This window comes from Artemia sp. Qi Xiang Cuo, chromosome 6 (genome assembly GCF_049724085.1).
Source record: "Artemia sp. Qi Xiang Cuo chromosome 6, ASM4972408v1, whole genome shotgun sequence".
NCBI classification, from domain to species: domain Eukaryota; kingdom Metazoa; phylum Arthropoda; class Branchiopoda; order Anostraca; family Artemiidae; genus Artemia; species Artemia sp. Qi Xiang Cuo.
Genome location: NC_142799.1, coordinates 53578856 through 53596503, shown reverse-complemented (window position 1 = coordinate 53596503; position 17648 = coordinate 53578856). Strand labels below are relative to the sequence as shown.

Sequence of the window (17648 nt, the reverse complement as noted above, 5' to 3'; positions counted from 1 at the left end):
ACACTTCAAGGAATGGTGACAAAAACATGGGAAAAATGAAAATTTCGAATTCAATTTGCTTATACTTACTGCCAACTACCCCTCTACTTTATTTTAATAAAAACAAAACTTCAAAAATTACAAAATGATCATACCGTTATTATTCATTTGAAAATTTGCACCCCTAAGCTTTCTGCGCCTGGGGCAAGTGCCTTTTTCAAACCTATTCTAGCACCCTGAACTCCCAAAACCTGTAAAAGTTCATTCATTTTACTAAGACTTTTGCTTACACTTTACACACGAACATTTTGCTCATACTTCAAGGAATGGTGATGAAGATGTGGGGAAAATGAAACAGTCTACTTTATTTTACACAGTCTACTTTATTTTAGTAGCCTAAAATAACCGTTAGATTATTTATTTGAAATTTTCCATCCCCAACATTTCTTCACCCGGATCAAGTGCCCCCTCTATCCCCCCTAAAACCTCCTCTGTTTCTATCCCACTTTCTAGAGGAATATTGAAAGGAAGGTTAAGATGGCTGGGCCATCTTTTGCGGATGAAGGATCATAGACCGCCAAAGAGTGTGCTCTTCGGCAATCCATCTGGGGGCAAACGAAAACAAGGTCATCTTCGAATGGGGTGCGGAGAAGTCATGAGGAAGGATTTGGGAAATGGAAACTTTGCGACGGAGGGAAGGGAGGAAGCAAAGATTGAAGGCTTTGAATAAACTTAGGTGAAGCAACATACGAATTTTGTGAGCGGCTTAGTGCTGAAGCAAGTTGTTAGTAGTAGTAGTAGTATTAGACTCATAACCATTTTCACAAACTTAAATGTTGCCGTCATTATATTTACCGTCGATCAATAGATAAATGGTAGCGTTTTCAAAATCCTAATTTATGCTTCCCAGGCCTGTTCTTTTTCCTGTTGGAGGTGTATTAATTTTAAGCGGGTACAAGGCAGCCAATCTGTCTACCGAGAACATTGGTTACTGATAGAAAGTCCAAAAGACAATCAACTTAAATCGCATGTACAGAAGTCACATCTCAATTTTACACGTTTTGAATTGCTAATAAAATAAGACTATTTTAACTTGACATTATTTCATCAAAAGGCTCGTCACTAGAAGCTGGCGTTTCTTAAGTTGCCGCTTTTAAATTCAGTAAGGCTTAAAAGCTCTGTCAGAGACAGATAGTAATCGAGACAGCTCTTGCGAGTTCCCCATACAAATAAAATTTAAACATTTAGTTGGTTGTTTTAGTAAAAAATAATTGCTTTTACTGTGCTTTGTTCACTGATGTAATCTAAATTTGTTTCTTCCCCGAATTTTCACAGACTTCATGAAGTCATTTTACTATACATGTCTGGTCATTCGACTAGATTACAATTTTGAATTTTCATTAATTTCTTAAATCTGGTCTTATAATTCAACACACTGTTAAGCTTTACTTGAGCCGTGTTTTAGTTGGCCCATATGCACATGTTTAATTCTTCAAATATTTTTCAATTTCTATGATTACAGAACCAAAGTGGGCTGTGGGCAATTTAAGCCCACTATACCTATATGTGAAGCACTATTTTAGGAACAGCCAAGAGCATTAAGGCTAGGAAGGCTAAGAGTATGAAGGTGAAAATTGTAGAGAACATTGAGGGGGATTTAAAATAAATAAAAACACAGTATGTGCATGCAGGTTGCCAAAAGGGCGTATCAGCAATATCAAAGGGATGGACAGGAGTTTTCAGTTGAAACTTACAAGGCATATTGTGGGGATGTTGAACTAACTGGAAGGCAATATTTGCATAGTATTTTCCAAAAATAGCATGAAATTTCCTATTTGCAATGTCCATGACTATTTTCCAAAAAAGGAAAAAGCGATATTACAAATATAAACTAGCAACGGAAATTACTACGAACGAATAAATGAAACCTAAAATAGAGATTGAAATGAATAACAAATCAAACTTAAAATATACCAAAATTACCACAGAGAACAGCTGGGCTGCCGCCCTTCGAACCATCTAAACTGAATTGCAGACAGTAGCTTGTTAGTACAAGTGATGATCAGGGGATTGCTAATGCTACTTCCACTTAACTGGTGTGGTCATTGTTTACGCCCTTTAAAATTTACGCCATGCCGCACTCTATAGGTAAAGAGCGAAAATGGGATATGGAGAATTCAAACCCTCTACCTTCTCCTCATATTTCCCACATTTTATCAGAAAGCTAATCCTTTGCGTTTTGTTTGAGCAGGAATCATTTATGGGTTTTAAATGTGCATGATTAGGTGACCCAAGTGGGCCCAGGGCCCTCTAACTACACACAATAGCCTATCTGCTGATTCAATAAATCCAAATACTCTCCAAATTGGAGTCTTATTCTAGTTGCATAAGTTGCTTACTCTTATCAGCATGAATTTATATTTTGTATTAATATCATTAATTTTATCAGGTATTTTCAGGAGGATCAGAATCAGTTAGAACTTCAGAGCGTGGAACAGTAAATACAGGCTCCAAAACTAAAGCTATCACTCTTCTTCAGCCAATACGCCCGCAAAAGAAACGGGAGGGAATGGAATCACTACGAGAGAAATGGCCTCCAAAACTGTCAGGTTTCGTGCCATATAGCAGATACATATGGCACAAGCCTGCTAGCCTTGGTAGAAAAATAAGAAGAAAAAATGAGACACATAAGTGTACATGCAAATAAATCTTTACCTTGCTGCTCAAGGTAAGGGATTGCAACTATCCTGTAAGGTTTTTGACATGGTAATCCCAATGGTACACATTTTCGTTTCAATCCACAGCCATTTTCGAGGGGTTTCAAGTTTTCAAGATCATTTTCAAACTTTCTATAAGTTTGTTTTCGCAAACTAACTTTTATTGTAAACATCAACCAAAATAATAGTTACCATTCTTGAATTAACGGCAGATGACAATTTTTCCTTGCTAATCACTTATTTACAAAATGCATTTTTAAACATTCGGTTACTATGGCCCATAGTCTGCTTTTTACTAGATAGATTGCAACCTCGATTACTTTCGCATCAGTGAGTTTAGCGACTTAGTAATGGCCCCCACTCGTTTTTTATTTAAAATCATTCTCTATTTTTTAAGTACTCTATTGGAAAATTATCAATACAGCAGGATGGATAACAACTGGTGATGAATTCAAACTAAAACTAATTTTTGCATTATCGGCAGGCAAGGTGCATAGAGAACTATACAGGATAACTCTAGCAAACATGGCATGAATTTAAGAAGGGATTTTGTTAGTCAGATACGACAGATATTAACCAAGTCTCTTCAACTGATTCTTTAATCACTCTCAAGGTCTACTTAGGGTTTACAAATAGTCATTGTATAGATCACAGTTTATAGAATTAGCAGTATGATCATTCTCTATCTCACCCATTATAAAAACCCGGACCGGGGTGCGAGTGCTCCGGAGAACGTTTTTGCAGATATAAACATAGGCGAAGTCAGATTAGCGGGTATGCACGTTATTCTGTTTCCGCTTTTTTCCATCAAAGTGAATTTAAAAAATCGGAAACAGACTAACCCGCATTCCCGCTAATGCAGAAATAAGTGGGGGGAGCTTTTTGTTCGCACCGAGAACGAAGACCAGAAATGATCTGCGATAAGCTTACTGGTATATTCTGTCTACTGTGGTATAGATGCTCAAGAAACGAAACATTGCTCTCGTATATATTCTTAATCTTTCTGAGGGAAAACGTTTCTTACCTAATCTATCATTCAATTTTTACGTCATCATGTCGGCTCCCGTTGTAACGGCAGTAACATTTGGACCTTTTAAAGATTCATTGATATCACGACGAAATACTGACAAATTCTGTGTAAACCTGAAATTAAAAAGCCAATAACCGAAAACCTAGCACGATTAAAGATTGTATTACAAGAAAAGCTACAGGGCCATGGCAGAGATAGAGAAAAAAAAACAAGACAAAGAGAGAGAGAAATAGAGAGAAGAGACGGGGAGGGGTAGGGGAGAGAGAGAGAGAGAGAGAGAGAGAGAGAGAGAGAGAGAGAGAGAGAGAGAGAGAGAGAGAGAGAGAGAGAGAGAGAGAGAGAGAGAGAGAGAGAGAGAGAGTTTTCTAGTTGTTTCCGGGTGTCTTACTATATCATAAGACTTAACAATCTTTCTTCCTCAAATCTTACGTACTTTAAAATTTCGCCGCTTTAACAGTGGCGTCAATTCTCGAAAATATAAGGGGCGAACAAAATATATTTATCAAAATCTAGAGGACAAATTTGAAATGGGGGAGGGGGAATGCTCCCTCAGTTGACGTCTCTCCCTAAAATCAAATGTAATTGAAATAAACCACAATTTGCAAGCTATATCCACAAATTGAGCACAAAAAAAAAAATTCGTTAAAAAGATTTTCTTTTCGTTATTCTAGTCTTTCAATGAGTACACTCAAAGTGTTTCTATGAGTTCCAATTATTTTTGTATTTAAGGTTTTCTAAACTTTACCTTCGTTCTTTTACATGTGTCGAAACATGGGTGCTTTAACGTTCCTAACACAAGCTTGTACTAACTACCGGCTATTCTAATTAATTAACGAAATGTTACATTCATTCTATAAGTATTGTAATCAATTTCCTTCATAGAATAAGATTATGAACTTTGTTCCTACGCCGTTTTGAAGCTGTATTGAAGAAGGTGTAAAAGCCAGGCACATAGCTGACATTTATTTCGGGAGGTAGCTATATTTTTAAGGAAAGGGTCAAACTTGTGCTATCGGCAAAACAAGCAAATGAAAACGACAGGAAAACGCAATATATTGGAAATCAGTCTGTACTGCAGTGGGTTTGATCTCAGCTTGGTAATACGGAACCAAAAAGTTCGAACCTCACTGTAGCAGCAAACTGCAGCGCCAACACAAGGACTTCAGTAGTCAAGAAGCGTCGTTAATCCTATAATACTATGTGTTATATTATCTAGCAAAAAGATAAGGGTGTTGCATCATCGTGCATATGAATATTTATTTTAACATTACAGTTACTATGAACTAGAGTTAGTTCTTTACTATAATCAATTTTCTACCATTTTGAATTCACGTTTTTCGGGTCGTTCTCTTGGTTTTATCACGTTTGACGGTTCAAGTGATTGGGCACAAATTGCCTCTTGTTCCAACGAATTATCGTTTATAACTATTGAAAATTTTCGTTTTATGGGTCTTTCTCTAGGCTATTAGGTCTTCCTCTATATCTAGTCGATCCTATTCCCTTCAAGTTCTGTTTAATCTAGTTTAATTTTTGAGGTTAAAGTGTCAGACTAAAAAACTGTTATAATATTTCAAGGGTTTAAGAAATTTTTCTGCAACTGTTACTTAGAATGAATTAACAGTTATCGCAGCGATAGGAGTTATCGCAGCTTGGTGGCTACGAGCATCTGTATTAGCTTCGAACGGAGTTAGTTCTAGGCAATTTCTGGTAGCGTAACCATACAAAATCTGAGGAGTCATCAACATTAGATTGTAAAAGCCAATCATAGAGTTCATTTTCGGACGTAGCTGTCGATACACTACTGTCAGTGCTGTCAGTATTACTAAACCTACTGTCAGTATTGTCGTATGTACTGTCAAAACTATTTTAGCTGGTCTCATTCACTTAGAATGATTTATAAAATTCCTTCTTAGTGGTGTAGCTATAAAACGAAATTGTGCCAAAAGCATATAGAACCTTTTAGCCTATGTGGTATACGAAAATACGTTTTTTTCGTAGCACATAAATTTTATTTCAAATACTGTGTTGCTTTATGACAAAAAGCACTGAATGTAGCAATTTCCTTTAAAATCAGCCATTAAACAGCTCCCTATAATGTTTGAGTGTCCAGCTAGCAGCGAAGAAGAAAAAACGGAGAAAAAGCGAACGGCGAAAAGCGAAGCAGCGAACGGCGATTCTAATGGTGTAATTTGTGTTTTAATCCCGAGTTTCAGGCTTTTTTTGTTTACTAGGGGACGTGTTCATCTTTTACTAGGTTGCAGCTACCGCTGCAACCACGACTAATACTACTACTGCAATGGCAATCAGCCTGAGATATCAGGAGAAGACCAGAGCTAAAACCCTGCCCTTCTCCTTCATTTTGACCAGGAGTTTATTATGTTTAACTCATTCTTATCAGACTTGGACATTTTATTTAGATACACATTTTTGCAACAGACGTAAAAATAATCTGTACAAAGAGCTAGCTCGTGTGTGCAGTGACCACCATAATACAAATAATCTGAGAACATAGCCCGGTCAAACATTGCGACGCAAAGCATCCATCAAAAAGACAGATGGAACAGAATCAACACAAAAGCAAAGAAGAAAAAATACAAATAGAAAATAAAGCGAAATTGTAAAATACGGAATGCACAAATGCTTTATTCAGGTTTGCTAGGTTCATATTTAAACACACCTTCGAAATATTTTCAAAGGCTTGGCATGAAGGAATAAAATACGAAAACATTACCATACATTCTTCAAGGAATTTCGTATGCTCGTAAACATCATTGTTTTATTTAAAGATTCGGAAATCAAAACAATAGTGATAAGCTGTAATTGCCATACAATAATAACTAAAAAAACGAATTTGGCTAGCCAAGACACTGTTGTAAAAGTTTTATCTTCATTTATTACGGAAAACAAAGAATCCCTGGATTATAATATTCGGCTGAATAAACATTATACGGACAGGAAACAACTTATAAAAAGAGACAAAAATATTCCGTTGGCAGAGTGCCGAGTCCAATTTGTAGCTTAAAAAGAAAGGGGAATAAAACAACGAGGAGCAACCAGCATCAATCAAAGAATAAAAAACAGAATTTCTGGATCCTAGTCATAGCCAACGTAGTCTCTTCCCAGTTGGAATTAAAGCGGATCCATCATGCTAACAGAATTAAGATAAATAACTCTATAATATTGATGGATTGCATAATACTGATGGGCTTCCAAGATAGACTTCGGATGAAGAAAGAGAGGTGGTGTCTGCGATGCCGAAGCAAGACAGCTTGACGAGTATATAGGCCTCGAGGGCCAAGAATTTCACTTTGCTGGAACTATGAGTTTACTAAACAAGAAAATTTTAAAATTTTAAAATATAATATCATTATTAAGTTCCGTATGAAATTAAAGAAAGTATTTTAACTTGAAACGGATAAATTAGAAACACAGCTAGGAATAATGTACTTGGTTGAAACCACTTTAAGCTTGGTAGAAAAGAAAAGTGGTTTCTGGGGTTACTAGAAACTTCTAGGTCGTAGATTTTAAAATGATAAAAGTGAAGGAAGAATAGTATTATAATTGTCATATCCAAAGGTAGATCAAAACCTCAAAAAAAATTGGTAAAGTGTACAGGAGAGATGAGAAGAACAGTTGGGGAATTTATTAAACTAGAATACAGTCGTAGAAGGCCAACACAGATACGCAAGCTCCTCCTCCATCCCAATCTATTTAAAGCCTCCCTCTTTACACCCTCCTAGATAGTTCCCATTTCCTTTAAATCTTTCTTTATGACATTCGACAAAATTTAGGTGAGATTAACATATGTACATGGTTGAATGAAATGGATAGTCCCAAACAAATTCGGTACTGTTCTAAAATCTGGGAAACACGCGAGATTGCGACTCGAGAAAAGCAAAGATCAGATAGGTCTTAATCGGTAATTTCCTATCTGATGCTGTACAAACAAGGGGTTTCTTACTCCGGGAACTATATTTAAGCTTTAGTTTGTGGGGGTTTCGGGGGGGGGGGGGAGGTACCTAGGTTAGGTTACGTATTCAATATATGATATGCTCTACACCCACCCCCCTAATGTGCAAATATATAGCCGAAATTTGTACCTAAACCATTATATTTTTATCCTATTTTGTTTTATTTCATTAGCATTAACTAAACTTCACTTCTCGCGTATTTCCTGATTTTTATAACAGTACCACAAATTCTTATGACTTGATATTCCATTCTTTGTCATTTGACAATGACATGAATAAAAAATCAGCAAAAACACCGGACAAACGCATGAACACACAACACCAAAAACACAAGAAAGTGTGGCTTTCCTTGGAAGGCCTAGTTGTCTTTAGGAGTCAATAGGTATTAATGTTTTGACAGGCGAAACATCTTATCAACATTTTCTAATTAGTTTGCTTGATTATTATCAAGTTTAAACGTACTGCCCCAGAAACTTCATAACTCCAAAATAGCCTTTACAACAAAAGAAAAAAGAAGAAAGAGTAGAAAGTGGCGGCTTTAGGTAGCCCAAATTATATTATTATATAAACTAAAGCATTATATTTTGATCGTAATTTGACATATTTCATTAGGATTAACATGACTTGACTTCTTGGGTGTGTTTCGTATAATTAAAAAGTGTCTCTTTATTTTTAAGAAGGAATAAGACCGATGCTTATCGAAATTTGTGAAGAGTGGGACACATTTTTTCCATGGAATTATAAAAAAGCCAAACCTTTTGACTCGTAAAAACGTAACAAAAATGGACATAAACAAATTTTGTATGCGTTTTTTTTGTGTAAACCCCCACCCTAAAATTTCAACCCCACCTGAAAATTTCTTTTGAGTAAACCCCCTCCGAAAAAAATCCTGGGGTCGGCCTTGAGAACATGGTAAAGAAACAAAACAATCATTAATTACAATGATAGAGAGTATTAAAATTCTAGTGATTTCTATTAATTTATGTGCTGATATATTGATTTCTTGTTCAAGAATCTAGTGATTTTTTTCTCACCGGGTGGCAACCCTGGTTGAGTACAAGCTCTGAATCTGGAAGGTTGTAAGTTGAGACTATAAAGTTTTTAACATTTCTTGAAACGGTGTAAGAAAGTCTTTGAAATGCTGGAAAGAAGAAAAGGTAAAGAGACTAACTTTAAAAAGAAGCTAATTACCTTAATTCAAACTTTGGAGCTTAATTCAAACTTAATTCAAATATAAATATTTTTATTTTTATAACTTTAATCAATCATATAATATTAACATTTTAATTACTAAATATCAGTAAATGTATATTAAACATGTGTATAATATAATATATATGTGTATAAAAAAGTATATGTATATGCACATTCATTTGTATTTTTTTCAGTAAAGTGCAAATTTTGTTCTAGCCTTGGGAAGGCATAGGGGTTTTGCGCCCAACTTATGTTAATTTCTGATCGTTTTGAGCCTTTTCGAAGTTCCCACGAAAACTCCTTCGATACGAAGTGCCCTGAACTAAAAACAACAACAACAACAAAAAATAAGCAATTATACCCACTTCGATCATTACTATAAAATGTCAAGCCTTCCAATCATTTTCGACTATTAAAAAGGGCACTAGGCCTTTCGATTTCCAATCGAATGAGCCCTTTTGGAAACGATAACACTTTCTATAGACGCCTTATATGCCCCCAGGGCATAAATTACAACCCTCACCCTAAGGTCTCCTAGGGTGGTTGTCATCCTCTAAGACCGAATTTCCAGAACTTTCAACTACGTTAAACAACATGGCTATCTCAAAATTTTGATTGGACGTGTTTGGTCAAATGATGGGCGTGAGAGGGAAGGTAGTCGCTCTCCAATCATTTTCAGCTATTAAAAATGGCCCGAGCCCTTTCAATTTCCAATCAAATGAGCCCTTTTGAAGTTTATAAGACAAAACGTACAACAAAAATCTTATATGCCCCTAGGTCATAACTTACAAACCGTGCCCTGAGGGCGTGGGTTGGGGGGGGGTGTCATTATCAAAGACCTAATTCCAAGAACTTTACACAAAACTGAATAAAATGGATATCTCAAAATGTTGATTAGATACGTTTGGTGGACTGGTGGGCGTGAGAGGGGGGTTAGTTACCCTCCAATCACTTTCGACTATTACAAAGGGCACTAGCCCTCTCAATTTCTAATTGAATGAGCCCCTTTTGAAGTTTTAAGACAACTCTATCTATAAAAACCTTATATGCCACCAGGGCAGAACTTACAACCTTTGCCCTTGGGGCTCTGGAGGGTTTGTCATCCTTAAATACATAATTTCCAGTACTTTCAACTACGTTGAACAAAATGGCTATCTCTAAACTTTGATTGAATGTTTTTGGGCATAACTTACAACCTTTGCCCTGAGGGCTGTGGGGGGGAGGGGTTTTCTTTTACACAGATATTCGTGTTAGGGCTGCCTGCAGCTGTAAATATAATGACTAACTGCCATAAAGATGGAATACGACAGCGAGACATAAAGGCGCATTAGGGGGGTTAGTTGTCCTCCGTTCCCTTATAAATATTAAAAGGATACCCTGCCCATTAACTTTCAGATTGACGAATACGTTCTACAATTTTTTGCGGCAAAGATTTCAATAGAAACCTTATATTCCCCAGGTGAATAAATTATAACCCTTGCCCTGAAGACTGTAGGGGGAGTGTCCTGCTCTAAGGTATAATTTCCTGAACTTTGAATTGCGTGGAACAAAATGGCTATCTCAAAATATTTATTGGATGTGTTTGGGGAAATAATGTGCGTGGAAGGGGTGTTAGTTGCCTCCCAATCACTTTCGACTATTAAAAAGGGCACTAGCCATTTCAATTTCCAATCGAATGAGCCCCTTTTTAAGTTTCTACGACAACGCGTTATATAAAAACCTTATATGCCCCCTGGGAATAATTTACAACCCCTGCCCTGAGGGATGTGGGTGGGGTTGTCATCCTCAAACACCTAACTTCCAGAACTTAAAACTACGTTGAATAACATGGCTATCTCAAAGTTTTGATTAGATGTGTTTGGGGAAAAGGTGGGCGTGCGAGGTGGGCTAGTTGCCCTCTAATCACTTTCGACTATTAAAAAGGGCACTTGCCCTTTGAATTTCCAATCTAATGAGCCTTTTTCAAAGTTTCTACGACAACACCTTCTATTAAAAACCTTATATGCCCCCAGGGCATAACTTACAACCTTTCCCCTAAGGGCTGTGGGGGACTGTCCTCAAAAACATAATTTTATCTGGAAAAGTTTCAATAAAAATCTTATATGCCCCCAGGGCATAACTTAAAACTCTTGCCCCGAGTGCTGGGGGGGGGGGTGTCATTCTCAAAGACCTAACTTCCAGAACTTTCTACTACGCTGAACAAAATGGATATCTCAAAATTTTAATTGGATGTGTTTTGGGAAATGGTGGGCGTGGAAGGGGTGTAAGTCGCCTTCCAATCACTTTCGACTATTAAAAAGGGCACAAGCCACTCCAATTTCCAATTGAATGAGCGCTTTTCGAAGTTTCTACGACAACTTCTTCGACACGAAGTGCCCTGCTTTAAAGGAAAAAAATTAATAATACATTGTGCCAACATCATTCTTATATGCCCCCAGGGCTAACTAAAAAATCTTGCCCTGAGGGTTGTGGGGAAGTATCCTCCTCTTTACTTAGTCCCCGTTTCTTGTCTCGTTCTCGAGTTTCCCCGTTCTTTACTTAGGCAGCGCGATCCCGCTGCCTATAATTTATGCAACAACTTTCTATATAAACCTTATTTTCCCCCAGGTCATAACTTACAACCCTAGCACTGATGGCTCTGAAGGGGTTATCATCCTAAAAGACCTAATTTCCAGAACACTCAACTACGTTGAACAAAATGGATATCTCAAAATTTTGATTGGATGTGTTTTGGGAAATGGTGGGCATGAGAGGGCGTTGGTCGCTATCCAATCAATTTCAACTGTTAATAAAGGCACTAGCCCTTTCAAGTTCCAATTGAATGAGGCCTTTTCAAGTTTCTACGACAACGCTTTCAATAAAAACTTTATATGCCCCAGTGCATAACTTACAACTCTTGCACTTAGGGCTCTGAGGGGGTTATCATCCTAAAAGACCTAATTTCTAGAACTTTCAACTACGTTGAACAAAATGGATATCTCAAAATTTTAATTGGATCTGTTTGGAAAATGATGGGCATGATAGGGGCGTTAGTCGTCATCTAATCCCCTTCAACTATTAAAAAGGGCACTAGGCCTTTCAAATTTTAATTGAATTAGCGCGATTGAAGTTTCTATAACAACGCTTTCAATAAAAACTTTATATGCCCCCAGGGCATAACTTACAAACCTTGCCCTGAGCGCTCTGGGAGGAGGGTTTGTCATCCTTAAAAACCTAATTTCCAAAACTTTCAACTACGTTGAATATAATGGCTATCTAAAAATTTTAATTGGGTGTGTTTGAGGAAAAGGTCGGCGTGAGAGGGGGGTTAGTTGCCCTCAAACCACTTTCGACTTAAAAAAAGGGCACTAGACCTTTTAATTTCCAATCGAATGAGCCCTTTTTCAAGTTTCTACGACAAAGATTTCAATAAAAACCTTATATGCCCCCAGGGCATAACTTAAAACCCTTGCCCTGAGGGCTGTCGGGGAGTGTCCTCCTCAAAAACATATTTTCGATCGGGAAATCACCTCCGCTGAACAAAATGGCTATCTCAAAATTTTGATTGGATGTATCTGGGGAAATGATGGGCGGGGGGGGGGGAGGGTAGTCGCCCTCCAATCACTTTCGACTATTAAAAAGGGCACTAGTCCTTTGAATTTAAAATCGAATGAGCTTTTTTTGAAGTTTCTATGACAGCACCTTCTTTAAAAACATCATATGCCCCAGGGCATAACTTAAAACCCTTGCCCTGAGGGCTATGGGGGAGTGTCCTCCTAAAAAACATATTTTAGATCTGTAAATCAACGCCTCTAAATGAATTTGCTATCTCAAACTTTTGATTGGATTTGGTGGGGGGAATGCGGGACGGGGGGGGGCTAGGTGCCCTCCAATCACTTTCGGCTATTAAAAGGGTACTAGCCCTTCGAATTTCCAATCGAATGAGCCTGTTCTGAAGTTTCTACGACAATGCCTTCTATAAAAACCTTATATGCCCCCAGGGCATAACATAAAACCCTTGCCCCGAGGGTTGTGAGCGATTGTCCTCCTCAAAAACATATTTTCTGTCTGGAAATCAACTACACTGAAAAAAATGGCTATCTCAAAATTTTGATTGGATGTGTTTGGGGGAATGATGGGTATGGGGGGGGAGGGTAGTTGCCTTCCAATCAATTTCGACTATTGAAAAGGGCAATAGCCACTCCAATTTCCAGTCGAATGAGCCCTTTTCGAAGTTTCTACGACAACTCCTTCGATACGAAGTGCCCGGGTATGGAGAAGAAAAACACATTGTGCCCACATCGTTCTTTACTTAGGCAGCGCTGGCGCGCTGCCTATGACAAAGACTTTAAAGTGTAGTCAGCCGAAGGGTGCATACCCTGCCCATGACCAACCAAAATACTGCCGTGCCCTACCGGCGGGGCCTGCGACCCATGTTGGGGATCACGAATCTAAACTATCAGTTACCACCTTTGTCCACAGTTTTATATATTATAGTTCAAGCAACTTTTCTTGTTTTTCAAGCCAACATATTTTCTTTGTTTTTCAAGCCAACATATTTTCTTTGTTTTTCAAGCCAAGGGACATTTAGTTTCCTATATGGGGGTATTGGACAATGCGGTTCTAATGATGTACTTCGTTTTTTGATCTGATTTTAGTTTTACGAGTTATTGGCTATTTTATTTTTTACTATGGGACGAGATCTTCTCTTACTAGGTTGCTAGCTACCGCTAAAACCCGGAGGAACAGACACATGATGCAGTAGATAGAAAAGCTTTGGCTAAGGTTCTTTCCTTGTATGGTATAACAAATAAGCAAATTGAAATACTTAGTGCTATGTAGGACGATAATAGTGTTGCTGTTAAATAGGAAAGAATGTTAGCAGTTGATTTGGTGCGGAATAAGTTGTGCCCTATCCTCATTTACACGGATTGTTCTGATAAAGTTTTTCCTAAGGAACACGACAAAGGCTATGGGAGAAAATGGTATAAAATGGGAAGGTAAAATTTCCTGGACTTAAGTTTTATAGATTAGTTGATTGTTCTAGACAAAAATTTTAGCGCAATGAATGCATTTTTAAATGTGCTGAGAGGTCAGGATTCAAGAATTGATTTAAAAAATGATAAAAAAGACCAAATCGATTAGACTGGGAATAAATGAGGGGTAAAAGGTAATGTTAGTTAACAAGAGAATCAATCAAGAAGATAGCTTTATTTCCTTCGGTAGCATTATCTGATAAAGATAGGGGACGCAGTGAAGACGTAAAAAGGGGAATAGCCAAGGGTCAGGGCTTTCACAGTCAAAAAAAGTTTGGAAGAATAGGAAGCTAAGTCAACGAACCGAGACTAGAATATTGGAAGACAAGGTAATGACAATGGTCGAATATGGCTCTGAAACTTGGATGTTTCCGGAAGCAGAAGATGTGTTAAATATTTTTCAGAGGGATTCTCTAGGGATAGTTTTAGATACTCGTTGAACTGACGAGTCAAACAATAAGCTGTACGAAAAGTGTGGTTCACGGGATAGCCAATGAAAGGTTCCGGCACGTTTTACAGGTAAACAATCATAGAATGCCAAAGATTGTGTTTTTGGGCTATCTATCTGAAGCCAAACAAAAAGCAATTCGTCCCCAAAAGGGACGAGAACAGATTCTAAGAAATTATTTAAAGGGAATTCGAACTACACCAGGAGAGGCTAAAGAGTGAAGCTTTTAATGGATAGATTTGTTGGATGGGAACGCACACAGCAGCGTTGGCCTCAGGCAGCTTCAAGCTGCAATGAGTTGTCAATAGTAAGTAGCAGAAGTTTATTTTTATGTCAAAAACCTTTTTTCTGTCTATTTTTAATTTGCTTATAATAAGAACACTATATTAATCATATAAAGCACAATAATGTGCTTGAGAAAGAAACAATTCACCACATGAGAGTCTACCCTTGGAACCAACATATGCCCTTCGACTGAGTTTTTTTTTACAAACCTCTTCGATATCTTAGACCGGATGGCTATCTCGTAATGCTGGTGTTTTGATATTTTGGCCCTATGTGGGACGCAATTGTCGCTTCGCACTGTAAAATACCAGAAAATGGCTTCTTATAGAGGCACCAGCTTTCCCTACTACTTAAAACAGGCACTAAAATTGAAAAAAAAATTATTGGATTGAGCTTCATCTGTGTTTTCTGCTTTGGCTCAATTTGATTATTTCAATAGAACAGTCAGTCCCAAACGCTATTGCCGAAAAGATGAGGACCTGAGATGTCAAAAAAAGAATTTTAGGTCATAATCACACAGGTTTCATGTCGTTGCAGCCATTCTTAACGTTGAATCTAAATTTTCCTTCAGAAAGGTTCGAGGTACATTGCACCTATCTTCGGAATGAGTTCAATGCTGAAGAAGCGAAAGAGTTAGCTATTGAAGTTTTTTTTATTATATGCCAAACAAATGGTTGTACAAAACGCAGGAGAATTGTAGCATTAATCCACGCCTTCCACATCCACAGTTAGACGAGTCCCGGCATTTAAAGGTTTATGATTTGTGATTCCTAGTTTAGCTTTCTAAGTATCAACCAAAATATGTTAAACCATTTAAAAAAAACTTGAAATCGTAGATCATAACCCTTTATATTGCAAACATCCCTAATGCAATGTTCCCTACCGCCGTTCATGTCCCGTATATTGCACTTTCCGAGATATTTCAGAAAGAGATCTGAACAGCATATCCTTCTGGGTAGGACGAGAGAAAATGCAGAGTCATTGTAATATCATAGGAAGGAATAAAAAAATACAAAAATACCAACTCACCGGTCTCTGTTTTTAGCCATAAGGTTGCTTTCAATGCCATCCATTAAATTCTCAAATCCCTGTGCCATAAGAGACTGCTTGTCGGGGGGTTGACTGCTAATAACTGTGTTCCGAAGCTGGGTAAAGTACTGAAAAGTAAATAAAAACTTGAGCGACTATTTTTCAGTTATTTTAAGATAGTGTATTTTGCCAAAGGCGTTTCCTTACGTTTGTACATTCAAATTATAGTCAAGATTACCACGAGGATTTTTCGTCGGAAAACCAAGTCACGTTTTCTTCTTTTTTTACGGGTTTTCATTTTACTTAGAAGGATTGAAAAACAAATTTTGTCAGATTAAGGTCAATATCTAATGAAATTCTATACCAGACTCTATACCACTTGATTTATTCCCTCGTGCAAAAGTTAAAACAGATTTACGAAACCTTGTAAATAAAATGGTAAGAGAATTAATAATATATTGGGCACTGGTTATGCCTGTCACCGTGACAGACGCTACTGAATAAAAAAAATCACATCCAGAAGTAGCCTTTTCAAGGCTTCCACTTTATAATTATCGGTATTCCTAATACCCCACCTCCTTTGACTAAAATTACCCTATATCCAGGAGTCTTACCTTGATTACATCCCTGATGTAATACCTATGAATTTACACAGAAATCGAAGCCCCTACATCTTTTATTTGAAATTTACTGTTCTTTTCCCCTTTATACAGACATAGTTTACAGGAGTAGAAAAACCAGTCCAATTTTTCATATTTTAATATAATTTATTAAGCAAAAAAACAAACACTAATCACATACGCCCCCCCCAAGCCAAATGACAGGGCATGGTATAGAGAAGGTAGAGGTAAATAGTCCGCAAAAATAAAAACAAAACAGTTTCTCCTCAAAACGGGACCAAAAATACCTAACTAGAACAGCACATGCCCTCTTACGAATGTCGAAATGCACCAAAAAAATATCAAGCACAAAAGCTCAACTCACGTACAGAATGTGTGTATAATTTGCAGAGTTATGATACTACTACTAACAACTCACTGCTGCACCAAGTTGCCTGAGGCCAACAACTGTGCACAATCCTCCTTCATCCGAATCTATTCAAAATCTCTCTCTTTACACCCTCCCAACAAGTTCCTATTTTCTTTATATCTTTCCTTACGACATCCTCCCACCCCATATGGGGACGACCTGCTTTTCGTTTGGCCCTTGACTGCTGGCCGACAAGGACTATCTATGAAAATCTTTCATCCTTCATCCGCAGAACGTGTCCTAGCCATCTCAAACTTTCTTTCACTATAGCCCTAGAAAGCGGGATTGATCTTCATTTTTCCTACAGCTTACTGTTTGAGATACGGTCAGTCAGTCGGAGGTACCCAAAAAAAATCCGTAGGCAATTTATCTGAAAAAATCTAGCAAATCTCCTCCGTCTTTGAAAGCGCCCACGTTTTAGAACCATATGTGACCACTGTAGCTTCCAATATTCTAATTTTGGTCCGTAGACTTATCTTCCTACTCTTCCAAACTGTTTTCAACTGTGAAAACAAACCCTAGGGCTTGGCTATTCTACTTATAACGTCTTCAATGCACCCACAGTCTTTACTAATAATGCTACCTTGGTATGTGGGATCAATCTTCTCATTGCCCAGCATCACCTTTTTATCTTCACTTATATTCTTAAAACATATTATATCTTTATATTCTTAGTCCTTTCCTTAAAAAGTCATTCATTTGCTAACATTTTCATCTGGATGCTTAAATTATCAGCATAATCTACGTCTAGGAGAATTCTACTTCCCCAATTGATCCCGTGTTCTTCCATTGCCTTTCCTGTGCTCCTTATGACAAAGTCCATCAAAATGATCCATATAATTGGGGATAGGACGCAACCCATCTTAACTCCTGATTTAATAAGAAACAACCACATTTCCTACCTCAACTGCAGCAATGTTATTCTTGTACATAGAACTAATCACTTTAATG

General features: G+C 37.5%; 1 protein-coding gene across 1 annotated transcript in view; it reads right to left on the bottom strand.

Moving 5' to 3' along the window:
• Positions 1 to 17648, bottom strand: part of Ranbp16 (Ran-binding protein 16) — a 238509-nt gene that overhangs the window by 66177 nt on the left and 154684 nt on the right. The window contains exons 19-20 of the mRNA XM_089090269.1: positions 15669 to 15796; positions 3721 to 3839 (exon numbers count right to left, since the gene is read on the bottom strand). Of these exons, the coding sequence (XP_088946395.1) occupies positions 3740 to 3839; positions 15669 to 15796 (228 nt within the window). The 3' untranslated portion in view covers positions 3721 to 3739. The remainder of the gene's footprint in view (positions 1 to 3720; positions 3840 to 15668; positions 15797 to 17648) is intronic.